Consider the following 22330-nt stretch of genomic DNA (forward strand, 5'->3'; position numbering starts at 1 on the left):
CGAAAAGGACATGGCCTATTTTCTTTTTCATCCTTCCTCAAACCGAGTGAGGTGGCGCAGTGGTTAGCACATGGGACTCGCATTCGGGAGGCTGATGGTTCAGTCCCACATCCGGCATTTCTGATTTATGTTTCCCGTGATTTCCCTAAATCGCTCCAGGCAAATGCCGGGATGGTTCCTTTCGAAGGGCATAGCCGACTTCATTCCTCGTCCTTCCCTAATCCGATGAGACCGATGACGTCACTGTTTGGTCTCTTTCCCCAAACTACCCTACCCTACTCCTTCCTCAATTCAAGCTGCTGTCCTGTGTAATGACCTTCTATGGAACAGAACATTAAACTCTAATCTTCCTTCCTTTCACATATACCTTAATGTACAAAAGTGGTTCTGCGACAAAATAATGCTCTCCCTCATACACTGGTTCATCAGTAATCTTCCTTCCTTTCACATATACCTTAATGTACAAAAGTGGTTCTGCGACAAAATAATGCTCTCCCTCATACACTGGTTCATCAGTTCTTTGCCCTTAGTGGTGCATAACTTCCTGATTATAGTTTATAACTAGGATGTGATGGAACAACGTGTTCTGTACTGTCCACTGTAGATACAGACATTAAGAATGGCTACTCAGCATCTTATGTAACCCTGAAATGAGGCACTATTTACATTTTTTTTGCGCTCTGGAGGCTAAATAAGGTTTATTTTATTCTTGACAGACTAAGACACTTAAAGAATGTAACAGCTTCAGATACCGAAAAAAGGCTTAAAAAATAAGCACACTGTAGTGCTCAGTAATACTTTATACTGTAATTCTGATGATATTATTAAGATTAACAGTTTGTCCATTTCAGTAAAACGAAATCTGAGTTCCCTGCAAAGAAAGTGTGTTCTAATATATTCTGAAAGTCCCCCTCCTCTTCATGACTTCTGCTCCATTTCACCAGAAAAAGAAGTCAAGTAGAAAGGAAAGACCATGGATGGAAATTGAGTTTCCTGTAAGTGGTAAAACTGGCATGTCATCATTGATAATGATATGGTGGGAAGGACAGCTTCCCATGACAATTTGCCAGGTACATTTTTAATATTGTGTGTTAGAAGGGAAGGTTGGAGGCACCTATAACGTAAAACGCAGGACAGTGAAGTCTGCAGCTCGTGGTCTAGTGGCTAGCGTTGAAGCTTCTGGATCACAGGGTAACAGGTTCGATTCCCAGCTGGGTTGGCGATATTCTCTGCCTGGGTAGTAAGTGTTTGTATTGTCCTCATCATTTCATCATCATCATCATTCGTGACAGTGGCTAGATTGGATTGTGTAAAAGTAGGACTGCGTGGAAATTGGGACTTGGTACGGGCGTTGATGACCACACAGTTGAGCGCCCCACAAACCAAAAAATATCGCCAGGACAGTGAACAGGAAAGAATAGAAGTGATTTGCTTATTGGCTACTGCAGGGGAGGGAGTGGCGGAATATCATTGTCACTTATCTGAAGCATACAGGTATATTTAACACCACAGATACGTGCTCAAAATGGTTTAAACAGTTAAATGAACAGGTATTACTGCAAGACAAACAACTGTCAGGGTGGACTCATCTCATTATTGAATCAGATATGATTGTTCTGGGAGATGATGTCATTAAGAAAAACTAACGAATCACAATGGAATAACACAGTGAGTGTCAAAAGGATTTATCCGATATATGTGATTATGTCTTCTGCAGGAATGAACAGAAATTTGTGGCAAACTATAACTTAGCACCAAAACTAAAAGTTTACCTTGACGCCAGTTGTTAGTTGCTGATGCATTTGGTTGCCATACGAATCTGCCTGGTGAATCTGGCTGAGAGTCCACAGACGTCTGCTTGTCCTTCCAGCTGAGAGTTGGCGACACCTCATGTGTGTCTCCGGCGAGTGTTGGCTGACGTTTGTGTTCCAAATAATATGGAATTTAATTGTTGCAAGTCCTTTATAATGGTGATAAAATGACAACATATGGAGTTTTCCGAACTCATTCTGAGAGTAGAGATGGAACATAGAAATATACTTTCATGTTTCGTGTTCAATGATGAACCTATGTTTCCTTTGATTGGAAAAGTGAACTACCAGGATGTAAAAATATGAGAAATGCAGCAGCCACAAGGCAGGATCAAATACAAGAGAGTCTAAAAAGCTTCTAGTGTTATGAACTACATCCTTTTTTCCAAGATGGTGTCAATGGTTACAGGGATTACATACGTCGATATGGCTCTTTCCTCAACTGCAACAAGAGGTCACAGTTTGTTACTCTCTGTCGTTCCTCTCCACCCTACAAATATAATCTGCCATCACTCCCACTTTTAACATGCCTCAGATGGGTACCATTTTGATATTAATAGCAGTAAAATATATAAGTTGTTGTAATGTACGATTAATAATTGTTTTGTTACCAAAAAGTGTATGTGATGGCCTCACTATCAATAATGTAAATGCAAGTGAATAAGACTCTTTGGCCAGCAGGTTATGCTCCCACTTGATAAGTCTCTTTGACGGTTTATTTCTATGAGTAACTGTCTAGAATAGTGCATTCGAGTTATCTCTCCGTGTTGTTATTTTATTAATGTATTATAACAACATCAACATGCTCTCTACATTTCACGACAAGCATTTCCTCAAGGAAATTTCTTAATGGTGACCCACAAAAAACACCAGCAGCTACTATAATTTAATCTGTGTGCTTTGCCTGATTGGCTTTGAACAGTGATTGAACTGTTCTACAATTGCTGCGTGTGTGAACAACGGATGCAAGAGACTGACTCTCATTGTGTTTCGTAGAATGTTCTTTACATTGCCTGTGAAATACGAAAGTGATGTTCTGCCATACTGTACTATTGACTGCAACAACGATCCACTTGTGCTTGAACAAAGTGCAACGACTTTGATCTTCTCGGTGACTTTGGTAATGAGTGTAATCTGTTTTCACAGCAAGAGAATGTTATACAGACTGTTTCCGGATTACACTGTAGTGAATCGTTCGACTGTACCAGTACATCCACGCTTCGCACAGTCCAGCCAAATACGCTCAATGCAGGGTCCAGCCAGCTGGGCCTCTGAGAAGATTCTCGGTTTACCATCCATCGGTCCAAGGGATCTCGTTCGCCATTGCCACATGTACCACCACTTCTACGACAAAATTTCTATGGAATTTAAATAGCTGAATTTTCACACTAAACTGCCATCCGTTCAACCAGAGCATCTGGCAGCATGGTTCACAATGATCGAATAGATTCTACAGAGCAATGGCCCCTTCCAAGTCCGTCACTCTATTAAGCAACTTAAAAGAGCACATCAGTGATGTTACCATACACCTCCAGCTGATGTCAAATATGCTACTGCCATAGCAGTGTTTCTTCGTCGGCTTGGCAAGACACTGGACCAACAATTGCGATGTGTAATTTATAATGAATGGTTAGGTAACAGGATACCATCCAGTTCTGGCGATGCCTCCCTACGTTAAACAATTCGAATCTCAAACCCAACAGTGCGCCATGGACGCTATGGCTTATCAAACTACCGACGCAGATACAATTGCCAACGATCTCACGTGAGAGCAACTTGATGGAAAGCAAGTTAATCCGGTTACAGACTTTTTGCTATTTGCCGACGTCGACAATACCCAAAAGTATCGGACAACAATGGTCGTTACCAGGATACTCCTTAAGCACGACCCCATCTTCATCTGTTGGCAGTGGCACGAACCAAGTGATTAAGGACACTTACAAGAACTAGCTGCTACCACGAGCGCAGTTTATCTCCGGTCAGCCACAAACACATCCCCACCAGTTGACAACATTCCACTAGCAGGGGAGCTGATGCGGCCCCATTTGCGTAGGTTCAACACTCCCCTCAGTAACGAAGTGCATAACTGCACTATACCGTGCAATCACCCAAACACAAAATGCGGTGCGTATTGCCACACTCACTCAAGTCGCTACACCTAAAACACATGTGGCAATCCAGTTTTGCCCAAGTTCTAGGTGACAATGACTGACTCTACGCGCTAAATTACCTAGCAAACCAATATTTTCTGATCGACACCGGCTCAGAAGCGACCACCGATCCAAGGGACAATTCAGCAACAGGGTATACCGGTTGTCCAAGTGCATGCTACAAACGACTCTCCTATCAAACTTTACAGAACTGTAACACGCACCTAAGACCTCGGCCTCAACAAAACATTTTCGTTGCAGTTGTTGGTTGCAGATGTTCGTGAACCAATCTTGGGCGAGGATTTTCTCTGTCACCTTCGATCTCTTCTCAGATTAGACACAAGGAAACCTTCAACAGACCAATAACAAGGATTCAGCGCAAAGCATCACTGGTTTTTAGCCACTATATGCACAAATGGCTTCAGAGGACACTACTCTGTAAACATCTTCCCTGTGCTCCACACACGACAACCATCTGCAAGAAAGGAGAAAATCAGACGACGCAATGAGAATTGTGAATTGCATGCCACAATTCTTTCCTTAGGAATCGACTTAAACGCATCTGAAACTACTCAAACTGGAGCAGCACCACTGTTCCAGCAAAACAAACATGAACGAGATAGCAAGAAGTGTGAGGTGTGGGACAGTGGGACAGAGAGGACACTGGCGACATCGCAAAGCATTCCCTGTCTCTCTCTGCTCAGAATGTATCATGTAGCTGCCTTATTATGTGCATATCACCACAACATAAGAAAGAGTCATTGGTAAAGAAGGTTAAGTGTAGACAGTGGACGCAGAGTGGGGAAGATGATGGATAATTTTTATAATGTCAACTATTTAAGACTGTGACATATAGCATGTTATAATGTCTACAAAGAACATAATTAGTGGATGCAAGAATGGCATCACAATGGTTTCATACGATGAGTATAACCTCAGTCTTAGTCATGTAATCTTGCATTAGGTTTTGGTTTTGGAAGTTACTCACAATTCAATACTGATTTGTGAAAACTACAGACCTTAAGCACCCATTATTATGGTCAATAGTAGCTAGACTGCCCTAAAGTTCTATGAGTGTATGAATGGCAAACTAAGTACTGTTTCAGTAACCACCTTAAACCCATATGGATTTTCTGGGATACCATTGGCACAGCAAGCGCAGATGCAGGACGGATTTATGTCGCTGCTCATATTACTCTGGAGCGTGATAGTTGGGGAAATCAGTTGGGCTGCTTCTTGGTCTTTTCTGTACAGTCTTCTTTCAGGATCAAATATCTGTCCTTAACTTAGATAACTACAACTGATTGGTTCAACGTAAATCGACTCGTCTCGAAATGGGCTGTGTATTGTTTTGGATACTCTCGACCTGTCCTCGTTTCAATTGGAACGAGTCTTTTATTTAAGAAATGATATACCCACTAACAAAAGTGAGAAGGCCTTGCTGATAACAATCAGTCTGCAAGATCGCCAAAGAACCGATCTAAAATACATGCTACTTTAACTTATTAAATGAATACAAAACTATACATTCGATGCAATACAAGTAACAATCGTAAATGTGAGTAAAGGTGACCACACTCGTTACTGCAAGCTTGAAAATCATGCATGCTCAAGCATGAAGATCAAGCGTACTTGAGTGTCCGTGGATAAAATTTACGGAAGTAGTTGAATTTGTCAAGTGGAATGGGGACTGAACGATTTGCTATTATGCTAGCTTGCACAAGCATCCATGCTTGAGTGCGTGAGTCAGATTTGTACACGATTGTGCAAGCAAAGATCAGTCCAAGTTTGTTGTGGTAGCGGCAGTATGTGAAGCGGTCTCAAACAGATAAGTCGTGGTCTTCTGGAGTATTTTATTCGAGGTTATGTGAACCGACCATGGCTGCTCCGAAAGAAAACGAAGGAGAGTCACGAAAAGAATTACGGTGAGGCAGCATGTTACACTTTGTTGTCCAGATAGCAAGTAATCGATCAGACCAACGACCAAGTTTTCAGTCGGTCTAATCGTTAAAGGAAACTGGTAAAGCGCGTGCCTGGAAGCCGAAATCGCGGAAAAACTACGGAATATTTCAGCCTGCTTCACCTTTTAGTCATAAGAAGATTTGCTAGGAACGACAGGTGGTTCGGTCCTCTTTCACTGGTGACATTACTACGGTACGTTAGGGAGAAGCAAGTTGTCGAACTGACGTCCATTTGAAAGGCTTGTACTGGCCATTGAGCCATGCGGAATCACTGTTATTGTTATTTCTATTACTGATTAGCGATTAGTCGTTATCTAGAAAATTAAGTTCATCACAAATTTTCAGGGAGAAACGAGAAAAGGAAGGAATATTAGGATTTAGCGTCCCCTTGATGACGAGGCCATTACGGGCAAGGCATGTGCTCGAGATGGTGAAGGATAGGGAAGAAAATTAGCCGTGTCTTTTTCAAAGGTTCTATCCCAGCGCCTTGGCTGATGATAGAAAAAGCGAGTAGGAGAGAGTTATAAGTCTGGAAATCTCATAGATGAATTATATAAACCCATACTGCGGTACACCCTTTTATTCGCTTATGTCTCGATTACATTTGCGGATTTATGATAGTTAACCGTTTCGACTCCAGGGAATCATCATTAGAACTGAAAATCTAGAAAAGAAAAAAAAACAAAAAACAAAAAAAAACGCAAAATTACTTTTAAAGACAACCAATTACACGAAAATTAAAAAGGGCAATATTAAGAGGGGGAAAATACTCAGTACGTTTTTACGAAAGTAACACGTCGAGTCGTCATTTAGCAATCATTGTGGTCAGTTAAAACCAACAGCCGTGCCTGCTAATGCATCGTACTTTAAAAACGGAACAGTTATGATCTTAGATGAAGCATGACCTTGCTTAGCTTACAGATACGAGAGATGCAGTTTATAAAATATTTAAATATTTATCTTTAAAACACGATGACGTTATCCTTTTTATCACACTGTCGTATTATTTAATTTTTAGGGAGTTGTAGACAGTATGAGAAGTTTAAGGAATTACATAATTCAGTGCTTCTGATGAAATGACAATTGTATATTTTAGTGCATCGTATTTCCCTCTCACCGCGAGAAATCTCAATGCCACCATCAATCTTTTGTGTGGGTTGTTGCTTCTCTCATAGGTTTATCTTGTTTTCCAATAGAGAGAGTTAACACCGATTAAGGAGCGATAGCCAATAAAGATTTGATCGCCTATATCTCTCATGTTTCCCTCTGAGGAAGGCGACGCAGTGGTAAGCAACTTCACTTTGTGAGGATGGCAGCTCAGATCTCCGTCCGACCGTACAGATTTCATTGGTCTCCCTAAATCAATTCAAAAAAATGCTGGGATGATTGTCTTGAAAAGGACACGATCGATCTCCTTGCTGCATCCATGACTATTTCGAGCGTGTACTTCTCACGTTATACTGATTCTTGACGCTTTGTAAGAAGGGTCAGTTGGGTCTTATTTTCAAGCGTCTGTCACTGCAGGTTTTTCATCTCAGTAATGATCTCCTGTGGGTGGAACAAATCTATGACCATTCGTGTTGTCCTTTGCGTGAGTTCTTTGTAACGATCTCTCATGACCACATCATCGATCGGATGCTAAGCCTTCGACGAAATTACGGATGTATAATAGGTTCAAAGACGTCTCTTCTACGTCTGCATCTACATATATACTGCGCTAGCCACTAAGCGGTGTGTGGCGGAGGGCACAATTCGCACCAAAATCATATCCCCCCCCCCCTCCCCCGCTCGCAGATCGCACGAGGGAAAAATGACTGTCTGAACGCCTCAGTACGAGCTCTAATTTCCCTTATCTGTGAATGGTGATGATTGCGCGATTTGAAAGAAAGTTGGTGGTAACAATAATATATGCTCTACATCCTCGGCGAAGATCGGATTTCGGAATTTAGTGAGCAGCCCCTTCCGTTTAGGGCGTCGTCTATCTGCAAGTGTACCCCACTTCAAAAGTTCTATGGGATTTGTAACGCCCTCGCGATGGCTCTTCTTTGGACCTTCTCAATCTCTTGAATGAGACCCAACTGGTAAGGGTCCCATAAAGACGAACAATACTCTAAGACTGGACGAACTAACGTATTGTAAGCATTACCTTTGAAGGACTGCATCGCTTCAGGATTCTAGCAATAAACCGCAATCTAGAGTTCGCCTTGCCCGTTACTTGTGTAGTCAGATCATTCCATTTGAGATCATTTCGAATAGTTACACCCAGGTACTTGACGGAAGTTACCGCTTCCAAAGACTGGGCATTTATTTTGTACTCGTACATTAATGGAGATTTTCGCCTTGTTATACGCAGTAGGTTACACTTACTGATATTGAGAGATAACTGCCAGTCATTACACCACGTATTTATTTTCTGCAAATCCTCATTGATTTGTTCACAACTTTCGTGTGATACTACTTTCCTGTACACTACAGCATCATTGGCAAACAGTCTAATGCAGCTGTCAATACCATCCTTAGACGATCACACCAGTTCCATGAATGTAACAGATGCGACAGTGAAACGGGAAAGTTTGAAACCTCACAGATTTATTCATTTAAAAGAAATGCAACTTGAATTTACAATGTCTGTAATTTAAAATGCCCATCGTTTGAAAATGACATTACGTAGGTGGCCGCCATTTTCCTTCACACGCATTTCAAGACTTTTACGGAAGTTACATGTCACATCTTTAAGGGCTGGCACTGGAATTCGATTAACTTCCTCCCGAATTTGATCTTTCAGTTCCTAGATGATGTGTGTTGAGTCACACTTGAAGATCTCAGACCTCAAATGACCCCAAAAGCAGAAATCACACCCTGTAAGGTCAGGGCATCAGGGAGGCCAGGAAGTGTCCCCGTTCTTGGAGATGAGGTGACCAGGAAAGACCTTCTGTAACGCGTTAATGTAGTGAGATATGGCATGTGGCCCCGTCTTGTTGGAAGAATGTGCTTGCTGTTACAGGAAGATCAGCAAGCTGTCTCACTAGGAACTGGTTTAACATGTGAACATAACGTTCTGTACAATAGGCCCTATGATTCCAAACGATGATACGCTGCACCACACAACCACTTTCTGACTGTGAAGTGGCGTTTCGTGAAGCACTTTGGGATGTTCACGTGATCAGTATCTAAAGTTTTGCTTGCTAACAAAGCCTACATAAAAATTGACGTCATCGGTCACGATCAGATTGTCACCCAATTTATGAGTTCCAACAATGCCGGGGTTCCCCGCATTCACTTTTTGCACTGTCTGAATTCTGTATGGATGGTGTTGCAGTTCATTGCGGTATATTCATCGTACACTGAGATCCGATATTTCAAGTCGTAGCGCATGCTTGCTTGCAGATCGCTTGGGACCTCAGCTGAGGGCTGTTTCCACTTATCAACATTCTCTGCTCCGCAGACGCGTTTTGCACTTCCACACCTCTTTCGCACCGTATCACCCGTTTCCTGGAAGTTCTGTATGCACAATGTGATAGATTGTGCCGACAGGACTGGGGGCATGATGTGCGAGATTGTAATGAGCACGAAATGCAGGCTGTAAGCCCAAGTAACTGTCGCATTTGTAAAACGCCTTCACAGCAACAGCGTGTTGTTTACCGGTCGACGACGACATCTCGACTGAACATCGATATCACGGTTAATATGTTTTAAATATGTTTTCTGATTCCTAATGTAACGTGCTATTTCCAAGATTGCCAAATCTCCAGTTTCACTACCAAACCCGTTATCTTCAATTCATCAAGTAAATTATGGAGGAAAAGGTTTTCCGGTTCATTAATCACTCTTTAGACCATATGTTACGTTTCCTTTTCTTTTGACCGCTCCATCTTATGTGTAGACGCAACCAAAGCGACTGCGTCGTTGTTCTGTTCGATGTACTGAGTACACTAACTGTGAAAGCACCTTCGAGTCGCGTCAGGACGGGGGCGTTCTGTATTGTTTCCGCAAAATGTTTGCACACTCGTGCTTGTCACGCTTGTAGTAACGTGTGTGGCCACCGTAATGGTCTCTTAATGTTGCGATTGTACATGTCATCGTCGACAGATTTGTGTTTCTTAGAAATTTGTGATTGTTCGGTAACTTAACGGTGTATTTACCTGATAAAAGTTATAGTTTTGAGAGTTTTTGGATGCTTACGAGTGCTGTGCATAATGTACTTCGTGGAAAATTGTGAGCTTCAGTTGTGTATTCTGTAAACTTTCGCAGCAATATCTTTTCAGCAAATCGTTTCCGCCTTCATTACAGCGTGAGTACTTACGTGATTAGTGCCATATCTGTAAACACGCCAACCCCAATTCTTCAAAGAATCTAACTCCCGTGTATAAAACACCTTCCAAGCTCTGGTTACAAATGAGTTAGTGTGATAAATATTCCACATTAAGCACGTAACTAGAAAAAGTTTAGGACATGTTTGACAGTATGTGTAAAGTTCGTTGGAAGTTGCTTAGTGTTCTCATTATCAAATACTGAATGAACATGGTCTGCGTAATTAGCTCTCCTTGAGTTGCATTGCCTCAAGACAGACGCAGTTTTTAAGTGTAATATTTGTCTTACTGTATTAACATAAGGTTATACCTCCTGGGTAGATTATAACAGCATTCTAAATTTTTAAAATCGATCAACAATTATGCGAAATACTAGAAATGATTTTTTTGTTATCCTTGGAAACTGAAAGTGGGACTGTGCACCCTGAACCGGTTTAGCCGTTTGGTAATGTAGATGTCCACTTTTTTATGCTTCTTCTAAGTCAGAACTTGAAATTTTACGATCGCGACGCAAACTTCGGCGGTACAAATTCAGACAGGGCGTTGAAATATTGTGTTTTACGCTTATTACAATTTTCCGGCTTCGGCAGTAGTGTATGCTGTCACATATATCGCTCTTTTCAAGACTGTTACACGCGTCTATTAGTAAAGATAACGTCGACGAAAGTTTGAGACACAAAGTTAACTTTAGAGACTCAATATCTTTTATCCCAGGCTTTTACCTCATTATTTCCACTAATCAATTTTTTGGGTGTTCTAGCTTCGGATCTTAAAGCTGTACTGAGTATAGATGGGTGATGATTTGCAGGAGGAATTAATTGGTGATTATAGTTTTCTTGCAGGGTTAAATGGGAGTTTGTGTTTTGACTTAAAAAGAAATCAGTTGAACTGAGGTGAGGTGGAAGTAGAGTAAACAAAATGGCGGAAACATGTGCTACTACCTCAGATCCAGTTGCTGCTTTAACTCAGCAAGTGCAAGCATTACCTAGCAGTGTGGTTGCATGAAACAGAGAAATTTCGAACTTAGTCGTGAGTTAGAGGCTCGTAAAGCGAGTCACGATGAGTCGCAGTCAGAATCAACGGAAAATAAGTCTGAACGGAGAGTCCCTTCTGTTCCATATGACCCAGCGGTGGTCGCACTGATTAATCCATTCTCGGGCAAGGCAACGGAGGACGTGACAGTTTTTGTTAAGGATGTTACGGACGCTGCTGAAGCACATGGGTGGTCGGGTGAAGTAACCCCGTATGTTGTTGGGAGACGTCAAAGCATATGTTTTTTACCACTAGACATTGAGTAAAGCACATATGTTCCAGGAGTGGGCAGCTGGGTTGTGCCAGCGCTGTTTAAAACAGACCAGTATGCGATTTTTTCGGGAGAAATTAAGTACGTAGTCGATGCAGCGCAACGAGTGCGTGGAAGCATTCTTGGATAGAATCCTTAAGCTAAATATAAAAAATATATACACAGACCCAGAATGCAGAAGCTAATAGGCTGCTGTTACAGGAGGCAGAAAACAGAGCAGTGGATGTTTTTTTACTTGGTATACCCGCTGAAACATCACGGGGGGTACGGATGGAGGACCCAGAGGATTTAGAGTTAGCTCTTACGATCGCAGCACTTACAGAGGAGGAGGATATGGCGACAAAGCAGAGTGTGGACTACCACGTGTTCACATCTAAAGTATTGTGGTTGTGATCGGGAGGGATCTATAAGGAAGCAGTGTAAGGAACCAGAGAGTTTTGCCTATGGCATAGTGGACACCAGGACATTTGAGTGTAGAGGTAGGAATGGTGGAAAGCAGCGCAAGGGAAGCAGCCGTTAGATGCAAACGGGATTGCTTCATCAGTGGGAAGGCAGTCCCGATAGACCAGAACACGACGCAAGTTAGTGCACAGACAGAATTCAGCTTAGTGAGTGGCAGAAAACAGATTTTTGGTGGACACGAGTGCGAATGTTTCCGTTATCAGTGTGGACCTCGTGGGAAAGAGGAGACTGGGGCCACTACGGTATAGATTACGTGGGTTTGGCAATAATAGGTTGGAATCATTGGATACGACAGTACTGGAATTTTCGGCAGGGAAAACTAAGTTCAGCGAACACAAGCACTTGTTGCCACGTGTAGGTGAAGGTTATTCAGTGATTCTAGGGATAGACTTTCTCGATAAACATCAGGCTAAGATTGATCTTTTGCCATCACTCTAAGGTTCGTCTTTTTCAGTGCATAATGGAATTCAATGGGACTTTGTTTCAACTGGAGGAAACAGTTGCAACTGAGGCAATGGCGCAAGGTTCACCTATCATGGGGTTGAGACCAACTAAACTACGTACGCTTTCAGTAAAGATCGATCAGCAGAATAAAAAAAACCAGCAGGTACGGAAAAGATAGTGTGGGTTTCAGTGGACACGGATTTGCCGAGGAAAACATTATAAGTGGTTAAACCACTCTTAAGCAATAAAAAGTTGTATAGTTCGCATTGTTTTACCCGCAGTTTAGCGTATGTGAGTGATATTAATGGGGAACAGATGACCCGGTTAGTGTCGATAACTTTCGTGAAGGGGAGGTGACTCTGTCAAAGAAAGCAATAATAGCCACTCTGGAAGTCTTGGAAGATGCGGACTTTGATAGGTTGAGTTTAGAGCAAAGCCACGAGCAAACCGTCGGTACGGAAGTGTTACGAGGGAAAGTACGTCATTTGATGAACAGTGATCGAATGGCTATGAAGAACTTGTAGAGGCTTAGTGATTTATTTTGTGCGAGTGGAGGGTTACCGGCAACCCCGCTGACGCATCACATACTGACAGGGGACGGTGCACCAGTTTGAAGGAAGTAGCTGCAATCATTGATAGAAGAATTGATTGAAAAACAACTTCGGGAGGGCATCATAGAACCGAATGATCACTCCTGGAGCACAAATATTGCTTTTGTGCCAAAGAAATCGGCGGACAGGACACGGAAATACAGATTTTGCAGTGACTACAGGTATCTAAACGCGTGAACCGTATCAGATGCTTATCCAGTTCCGAAAATCATGGAAACGTCGGATAATCTAGGTCAGTGTTGGTTCACTACAACTATGGACCTCAGAAGGAAATGCCATCAATAGGAGGTGGCGCCTGAAGGCAGACTGAAAACAGCGTTTGCCGTACAAGCAGGACATTTTCATTACAGATGCATGCCATTTGGACTAAAGAACACACCGGCAACTTTTCAGTGGTTGTTAGACGGGGTATGGAGAGGATTAAAGCCAAAAACTTGTTTGGTCTACGTCCATGATATAATTCTGTTCAAAGAATTTACCGGAGCGTGTGAGACGTTTGAAGGACGTCTTAAGTAGACTACAATCGACACGTTTGACGTTAAGTGTGGACAAGTGCCATTTTGCGCGAACTAAGATAAACTATGTGGGGCACGTGATTAGGGAGGATGGCGTACAGACTGGTCCTCGTCTTACTCATGCAGTTCAAAATTATCTAGTACCACAAAAAACTATGCAGTTAAAGTAGTTCGTATATATGGTTTGTGAAGGACTTCGCGAAAATAGCTTGACCCTTGAACGAGCTAATGAAGAAGGGGACGAAGACGAAATTCGATTGGTCGCAGGAATATCAGGAGGCATTTGAAACATCGAAAGAAATATTAATTTCAGAAGCAGAATTGGTTTTTATGTATTTCGAGAAGGAGTTTACCCCTTCATGTGTTGCTTCAAATGAGGCAGTTGGTTGTGTTTTGGAGCAGAGGTAGATGGTCAGGAACATCCGGTATCTTATGCATCAAGGCAGTTAAACAAGGCGGAGCCTAACTACACAACAATGAAAAAGAGATGTTGGCGGTCATATATGGTAATACGTATTTTCGATGTTATCTGTATGGTAGGAAGTTTAAGGTCGTGACAGTCCATACCTGATTGAGTGCTTGCTTGGTTTGAAAGATCCATCTGCTAGATTAGCTCGGTGGGCACTTAAGCTTAGTGAATTAGAGTGCGAGGTAATCCATAAGTGAGGGAGATCACACGCAGATGGAGATTCTTGAAGACACGGGGTAGCGATATTACGTACGCTAGGGAAGTGTGTTGAAGAGTGGCAGCGGGCATAGGCAAGGGATGAGGAGTGTTAGACAAAGTCACAGCCACGTTTTGTTTTGCATGAGTTTTTTTATGTAGAACGACGAGGTGTGGACCACGTGTGATGGTTCCAGAGGGTTTTCGGAAGGAAGTTTTGCAGCGAGCTCACGACCATATGTTGTCCGGTCACGGTGGGCGACGTGTGGCGGACAGATATGTAGCAGAGCAGTTTTTGTGGAGGAACAGGAGACATGACGTGAGGCTGTATGTTAAGAACTTTGTGTCATGCGCGCAGAGGGCCGACATTAGACATCAGGAAGTGCTAAAGCATAGGTTACCAGAGGTGTCCACTCCATTTTCTATGTTAAGGTAGTTTAGGAATGGTAGAGGGGATACCACAGTTATCGGAAACCAACCAAGAGGTGAAAATTGCAAAGAGTAAAAAGGAGGTACCTGGAATTAGTGAGCAACATAAGATGTGTCATGTGCCGTATAGGCTAAGGTCGCTTAAGTAATTTGGATAACTGTAATTTGTTGGTTTCTTTTGGTATAGTATATCAGGAAGTATGTATTTTTATTGCCATAAGTTTTTTTTTTTTTTTTTTTTTTTTTTTTTTTTTTTTTTTTTGCGGAATTGTTGGTTTTCCATGTCGCTATTACTGATACTGCTTTCTCGTGGATTGTGCGTTCTTGGTAGGAGTGAAGTAGCGATATTACAGCAGGCAATACTTCATGTGGTGAACGGGCAACGTATTGGTTACACCGAGGGAATTCAGGATGGGATTGTGGCGGGCAGAAAAGCAGTTTTCCGCGGAGTTACAGCATATAGCCAAAGTGTCGCAGGAGAATCTGGTACTGTTCTTCCATATAGCTAGTGTGCATACAGCGATCCGTGTACCTGTTGCAGGGAGAAACTCTCAGTTTCAATAATGCAGAATTCACCCGTATCCAGTGAAATGGGGGATACTGGGAAAGTGGGTGCAGAGCTGCTAAGGTTCACTACAGTGACGGATGTTGCCTTCTGCACTCTACATCGGATCCACAAGTGACACTTCAGGGAGTAGTCAGCTATGTCCTGGGCTGCCAGTACAGCCAGTACATGTGGTGGCCATTTAGTCGTGTCATGGGTAGGGGTGCTACACCTGCAAGGCTGGGCGACCACACTTACACAGCAGGTTTGCGCTTTGGTATTGGTGCTGAACCACACATACACGCCACGTGGCGCCATCATCGTAACTGGTGACAGGCCAGCTGTGTACCTTTGATGCAATAAAGTGTTGCCAGTTGTCAGTGTTTCTCCGCATGCTTCGGCGTGAGTCACCCCTCTCTCCCAAACCATACCTCTTGGTCGTTCTGGCATATTACAACCTCTGAGCTCGTGGGTTTGTAAGACAGCGTATTTGATAATTGCAAGTTGACTAATGCTTGAGTCTACTTGAATTTGGTATTATATCCATATGACAATTTGCTGCTACAGTGGGATGAAAGTGGATACAATATATCATTTAAAAGGTATGTGAAGTTCTATGCTTGTTACTGTGAGGGTATTGAAGACGTAGGATGTCTACTCAGCCCACAAAAATCCAAGGAGATGGAACCAATCATTGTAATACACTGCACTAAACAGAATGAGATGATTAAATCGAGACAAGTAGAAGAATTAATTGAATTTGAATCGTCAGCAAATTTCCGAGAACGCACTGCAGCATATGCTCTAATTCTACATGACCATGTGATTAACTATTGCCGATTCACTGGTATTGTGCAGCGGGCTGGTGTTGTGTCATACCCAGACCATTTCACAATGGCATCTCAAAGTGTGAACATCATTGCAGACATCAGCGCTTCTGTGATAATGATCGCAGGCAGTTCATATTTAAAGATATTTCATCCATAGCATTCACAGATGATACCACTGCAATAGAGACGTTCTCAGCAAGTTCTGCACTTCTGAAGCCTTTCAGGGGTATGAAGTGTGCTGAAAGACGAAGGAATGCAATGTGGTTAACATGTTCATTCCGTGGAATTCACTCGACGATCCTGTTATGCCATATGATGGCACCGCTGCTATGACTTGACTACATGGATACCATTATCTGTGTCAGAAGTAAGGAGAAGATAACATGGACGCGTCGAATCTTCAAGTATGCAGCTATTCAATACCTTGAATTCTATGGGTGTCCTGCTCTCCAGCGACTCAAGAAGAAGAAGATGTATCAAAGAAAATGTAAAATAACTTTAAAGTTAGATGAAAAATAAATGAATTTTTGCCTTTCATTTTGTGTACTTTTTTTACTGGTTTCACCTTCTTCACACTTTAATAGTTTCATAGTGTGCAGGTTTTTCCAGATACTGCATCTGTGGTCCTCCTCAAGCATAGGTGATGTAATTTTAGACATGTGAGCTGTGTGTCACTGCAAGCAGACATGGTCATGTATCACCTCCTCCCATAAGCCAATATATGCAGCTTGATAGGCGAAATCCTATGCAACCAGTATATGTATTTCTTTATTATCCTTCTAAAACTTCACCCTCACATTGAAAACTAATGTTATATATGTGTCTTGCACACGTTATATATATACACAATGCGATGGGGGATAGGTTTTCTGTAAATAACAAAAATAAAGACGAATGGTAACGAAATTAATTTATTCAATTCTCACAGATATATAGATACAATTTGGTTTTTGAGATACACTTTGATTCTTTAGTACAAAACACTGATACAGTTTGATTCTTGAGATAAAATTTGATTGTTCAGATACAATTTGATTCCTGAGATTCTGTTTAGATCTTTTCCAAACAGTATTGTTCAGTGCAGACTTTTTTATTTGCACCCTATTATGACTCAAGAAACCCCCCACAGTCACTCAAAGGCCCAGCCGGAGTGGCCGTGCGGTTCTAGGCGCTACAGTCTGGAACCGAGCGACCGCTACGGTCGCAGGTTCGAATCCTGCCTCGGGCATGGATGTGTGTGATGTCCTTAGGTTAGTTAGATTTAATTAGTTCTAAGTTCTAGGCGACTTATGACCTCAGAAGTAGAGTCGCATAGTGCTCAGAGCCATTTGAACCATTTGAACCAAGTCACTCAAAAGTAGCACCAGCTGAGAACGGTGGCAAGTGAAACTTAAAAAGTATTACATTTACGTGATGTACAGGGGCTATTTACAAGTGTATGCATTTTAAAGAGTTGCTTACAAGTGTGCATTCTATCAGCTCACATGGTGTATATATATATGACACGATTTTTGGTTTGTTTACACTATCACTGACCATATGGTGTGATGTATTTACATATGCACAAGTATGTCAGCAGACATGGTAGGCATATATATATTCACTAAAAATATTTACATTATGATAAACTGGTCATACCATTCCACGTACATACACTATTGACACACACTCTCTCTCATTCACACCACTCTCATCAAATGAATAGTTTGAGTATGGGTGAGTTTAAATTCTGTCCTCACAAATGACCCATTTATTGTCATGAGTTGATAGACCGATTTTAGATTTCAGTACTGTGTACACCTTGTGACTTCATGATTGGATACTAATTTGCTGTACCATATACTGTGACTGTGGTGGAGCGCCATGAACACTGCTGTACAAGCACTGCAAGTAATCTCCATTCGTCAGTGTCCTTGATTCCACACAATACACATCCTTTACCTGCCTCTGGGTAGCACATCACTATATACGTTATGCATAGATTTTGGATATAAGACCCACAAACTCCACAATCACAACCTATTCGCCTCGACTTTCATAGGGCCAATAACCTTCCTGTTCCTTGGAATAATAATGTAAGGGTTATTGGCCATGTAGAAGGACATGTTGAACGCATTGGCGTGGCACCTCATATTTTATATGGATCACAGCACTTCATTCGATAATGAAGCTATCTGTATTCTTATAAAGTAACTTTGGAACAGAAAAATGAATTTTCGCAAACTCATAATTAAATCGGTACATGTGAAGTTTGGACATGTCTGATATGCACGTCCCCACATAGACAGGTTTTATGAACTCTACTGCAGCCTTCCCCATCGCCACAGCAGCAAAGTTCTTGTTGGAGGTCGTGACACATTTAACATTTGGTCTGGTGATACATCTTACGGCTCAATGCCCATCCCATTGTGCATTTCTCAAGTTTTCACTGTCTTGCCGAAAATTGCATAGTTAAAAAAATCTTTTTCGATATCATTCTTCACAGAACCTCTCATTTTGGTACTTAAATCAATGTACTCCTTCACATATGCATCACACAAACTTATGGTCTGCCCCCACAACATACTCCACACCAGAATCAGCCGCCACACCATGAATATTTCCACCTAATACGACGTATTCGTCTTTGGACAGCCATCAAAACTTTCCAATCGGCAGCGATTGTTGCATGGTATGCCTGTACAAGCTAGTCACATCCAAGTGCATGTGTAGCTCGAATCGTCGAATGCGTTGAACCTCTCGTCCATCCGTGGGTTATTTGCCTTGGCATGCCTGTGGACATATCGGCAAAGTCCCCCACAGATCCCTAGCTCAAAGAGAAAAAAAAAAAAAAAAATGTAAAATCGGTCAGTAGTTCAATGTTGACTTTCGTCTACTTGAGCATAGCATCCCAAGACAACCCAGGTGCTGTGTAATAAAAGCCAGTGTCGAGGGTATATATGACCATGCACGCACTCCGGAATTCCTCAAAAACATACGCAGGCAAATGCACATCAATGTCCATGTAAAGTTTTGCATGCTCTCGTAAAGTGGGGATCTGATTAATGCAATTATGCTAGTTGGTCTGGTTCGTTGAGTTTTCCGATACAATTCAGACAGCAGTACAGGAAAGTCTCCGTCCTTTTCACAAACTGAAACTTTGTGTCATCGAAATATGCAGCTTCAGTAATGTACACATCCTCCTCAGGCAGCTTCGACAAGTTTTTGGAGTGGTGCCTGCATAGAACGTCCAGGAAGTGGAGTGTAATTCTTGGCGTTATCCGTTTGGAGAATGAAATATATATCCAACATTCTCAGGCAGTACTTTGACCCAACCCTTCTCCATATCGAAATCAGCAAATTACTCAACAAGAAAGTGAGCATCATACTCAAACTGTGGAAAAGATAGGTATGGGTCGTGGTAATTTGTACTGCTCGTTGCACATGTTATGGGCGGCATCGTGAACCTTCCCTATGAGGAGTTTCCACTTTCGAATCTAACAGCTGTCCTCAGATATGACACTCAACTCTCTTCTTGTACAAACAATCATTCTCCTTTGACTTGGTTGTGGGCATATTGGTGCTGTAAATCATATCAAACTCCCAAGAAAGTTTTTCAAACACAGTGAACAGCCAAATCGCAGGATTATCCTTGAAATATGATTTGTGATGGCTAAGACTCGACTCATACCAACATACAGCTTGGTACACTACTGCATGTGGTATGTGTTTTTCTCTGAAGGTGGTATATGGCTGTAGGGTCGCCTTCACAGCATGTCATGGGAGTGAGGAGGCACTGAGAGTCAACTTGCAATACAAAAAGGCGTCGCTCCTGATGGTGAGCGTTTTTAAACTCTAAGATTTTGTTTCCCTCAATGGGCATTACAAAACATACTGGTTTCCTGGTAGAGCAATGCACAGTATGCTTTGCTAGTGAGATGCTTGTGGAAAAGGCATTGAAACACCTAAGGCTAATACGCTTTCTACACATGTGTTTGCTCAGTTGGAAGAAGAGGAGTTGAGACATATGTCTGATCCATACATCATGATTATTATTACACCGATTGGAGGATAGTGACATGTTTACATGCATCTTATGCTGACTGGAATTTCAGAGAAATGTCTATAAATTTACCATCTTTACCTGGCTTGTTTTCCTTCAGGATATAAACATGAATCGATATCCTCGTATTCTGTGCCTCAAATTTAGTAATGTCCTGGCTCTTAAGAGGGAATGCGAAACACTTAAAATTATAATGCCTGGGAATATTATTATCTACTTGGTATCTACCAGGGTGCTGCGGATCTTTCTTTTAATTTCCTTCATAAACCAGGATTGACCATTCGAAACAGTAGTTGTCTATTTTATTTTTAACACTAATACATGCGTTCTTATCAGCTATATTCTTAGGAGGCTCGATATAGCAGGACCCCCCTCCCCTTTTATCAGATGACAGACGTGTATGGATGTCAAGCTGTAGCACTCATCTTAGTGCTTTAGCTGAGCCTTTATAGCACTCAAGGTGGAATCATTAAACCACTTTAAATTGAGGTACTCTGTGATATCACGCCACTTTTCTCCAAATCTACACAATGTTCAGCTTCTCAACACTGGAGACCTATTTGGGACAATGTGTGAGTTCACAACACAGCACAGTGCTGCGCTTTACAGCGGGGTACTGCGGATCATCAATAATTCTGAGGAGCTAAGCCCCCAAGACAGGAATGCAAGCTTTCAGAGAACCGATTGGGTCTTGTGCCCTCCTGCTGGGTTTTATAAACGAGGAAATGAGATATGATCCTCAAATACGTCTTTAATCACCTTGTAGTTCAGCTGTGGTATCACATTGCTAACCTGGTGTCCATTTATAATAGGGCAGGAGAGGGAACTGCCGCTAGCCACAAGATCATTATTACTAGCAGCCAAGAACTGCAACTATCCTGTGGGTGAGGCTGTCTTTGGGGTGGAACGAGGACATAAACGCCATGGCACAACAGCCTTGCAGAACCACTGACAACGGGGTGCCGTCGCATCAGCCAGTGTGACAACCCAGGCTCCAACCCAGTTGCTGGCGGTGATAGCGTCCTAGTGGCTGGAGGGCTGGAGGCCCATAGCCACCAGAGTGGTGCTGTGTGCTGTGGTGGCGGTGGAGGCTGCGGCAGAGACAGGAAGGACGGCAGCAGTGGGGGTGGGGGTGGCTAAGTCAGCTGCAGCTTCCACGACCACGAGCCCGATCCTGGTAGGTAAGGCATGCCGCACAGGACAGTGTTTTGGTGTTGCTCTCTTCACCGGCTCCGGCACCCGTGCCGTAGCATACTGCAGGGATGGTGAAGTGGATCACACCCTGGAATCTGTCAGCTTGCCAACAGTAGAGGAAGAAAAATAAATGTAGTTTAAACTCGCCTGCTTTTACTGCAAAAAAAAGAAAGATGTGTTACAAAAAATAAAAATGGGTACATAAATTACTTGAAGCAGTGGCGATGTCACCCTGCCTTCACAATCACACCACATCCCTGAGGTCGTCAGTGACTGCCACCACCCATTCAGGCATTGGTTACTGGACTTCACGGAGCTGAAGCTCCTGTTCTGTTTCTACCACCTACTGTGACAGCTCCTTGTCTGGACCGGCATGGAGCCACCAGCCCAGCTCACCGATATCGCCTGTAACAACAACAAGCAATTGATCTAAAAACAAATTACAGGACTACAAAAAGAAAAAAAACAGAGCGGAAAGTGTATGTACTTAGGTAATATCTGTGATAGATTCATCAGGGGTGGTGTAACACTACCTTAGACCTCAAAATCGCCTATAACAGCAAGAACATATCGATTTAAAAACGTATGCATATCCACAAAATACAACACTACGAAAAAAATTTTTGACGAGCGTATGTACTTACATGGTGGAGTCGCCGATGGATCCTGCTCTGGGGATTGTACAGCGCCAACTCCAGACTCGTTGACTTGCTGCTCAAGTTTTTCACTCCCCAGCTGCTGTTCAAGCTCAGCCAGCATATATAATCCAATAACACTGAGGCGTAGCGCCTTCGCATCGCTCCTGTCACTTGTTAGGACGGTATCGTTACAGGCATGTGTCATCGACAGATGTCACCAGCTGACATGGACCTGAGTTACAGAGCTGCACGTAGTTATACTAGTAGGCGGCAGAGGTCAGCAGTTGACGGACAGTGTTAGCAGTCGTAGTCCAAAAAATGTTGTTAAGTTATGTTTGATTAATATTTAATGTATTTGCAGAATTATAATTTTTTATATGTGTGGTAATTAGCAGTGTGAGTGTTGTATGAGTGAAGAAGAA

The 22330-nt window shown here is 42.4% G+C and overlaps 1 protein-coding gene across 1 annotated transcript in view; it reads right to left on the bottom strand.

The window, feature by feature from the left end:
• LOC124775415 (serine/threonine-protein kinase Aurora-1-like) overlaps nucleotides 1-22029 on the bottom strand; it is a 103125-nt gene extending 81096 nt beyond the window's left edge. Inside the window, 2 exon segments of the mRNA XM_047250248.1 lie at nucleotides 21618-21675; nucleotides 21915-22029. Of these exon segments, the coding sequence (XP_047106204.1) occupies nucleotides 21618-21675; nucleotides 21915-22029 (173 nt within the window).
• Nucleotides 22030-22330: the final 301 nt, after the last annotated feature.

Source organism: Schistocerca piceifrons, chromosome 2 (assembly GCF_021461385.2).
Source record: "Schistocerca piceifrons isolate TAMUIC-IGC-003096 chromosome 2, iqSchPice1.1, whole genome shotgun sequence".
Classification (NCBI taxonomy): domain Eukaryota; kingdom Metazoa; phylum Arthropoda; class Insecta; order Orthoptera; family Acrididae; genus Schistocerca; species Schistocerca piceifrons.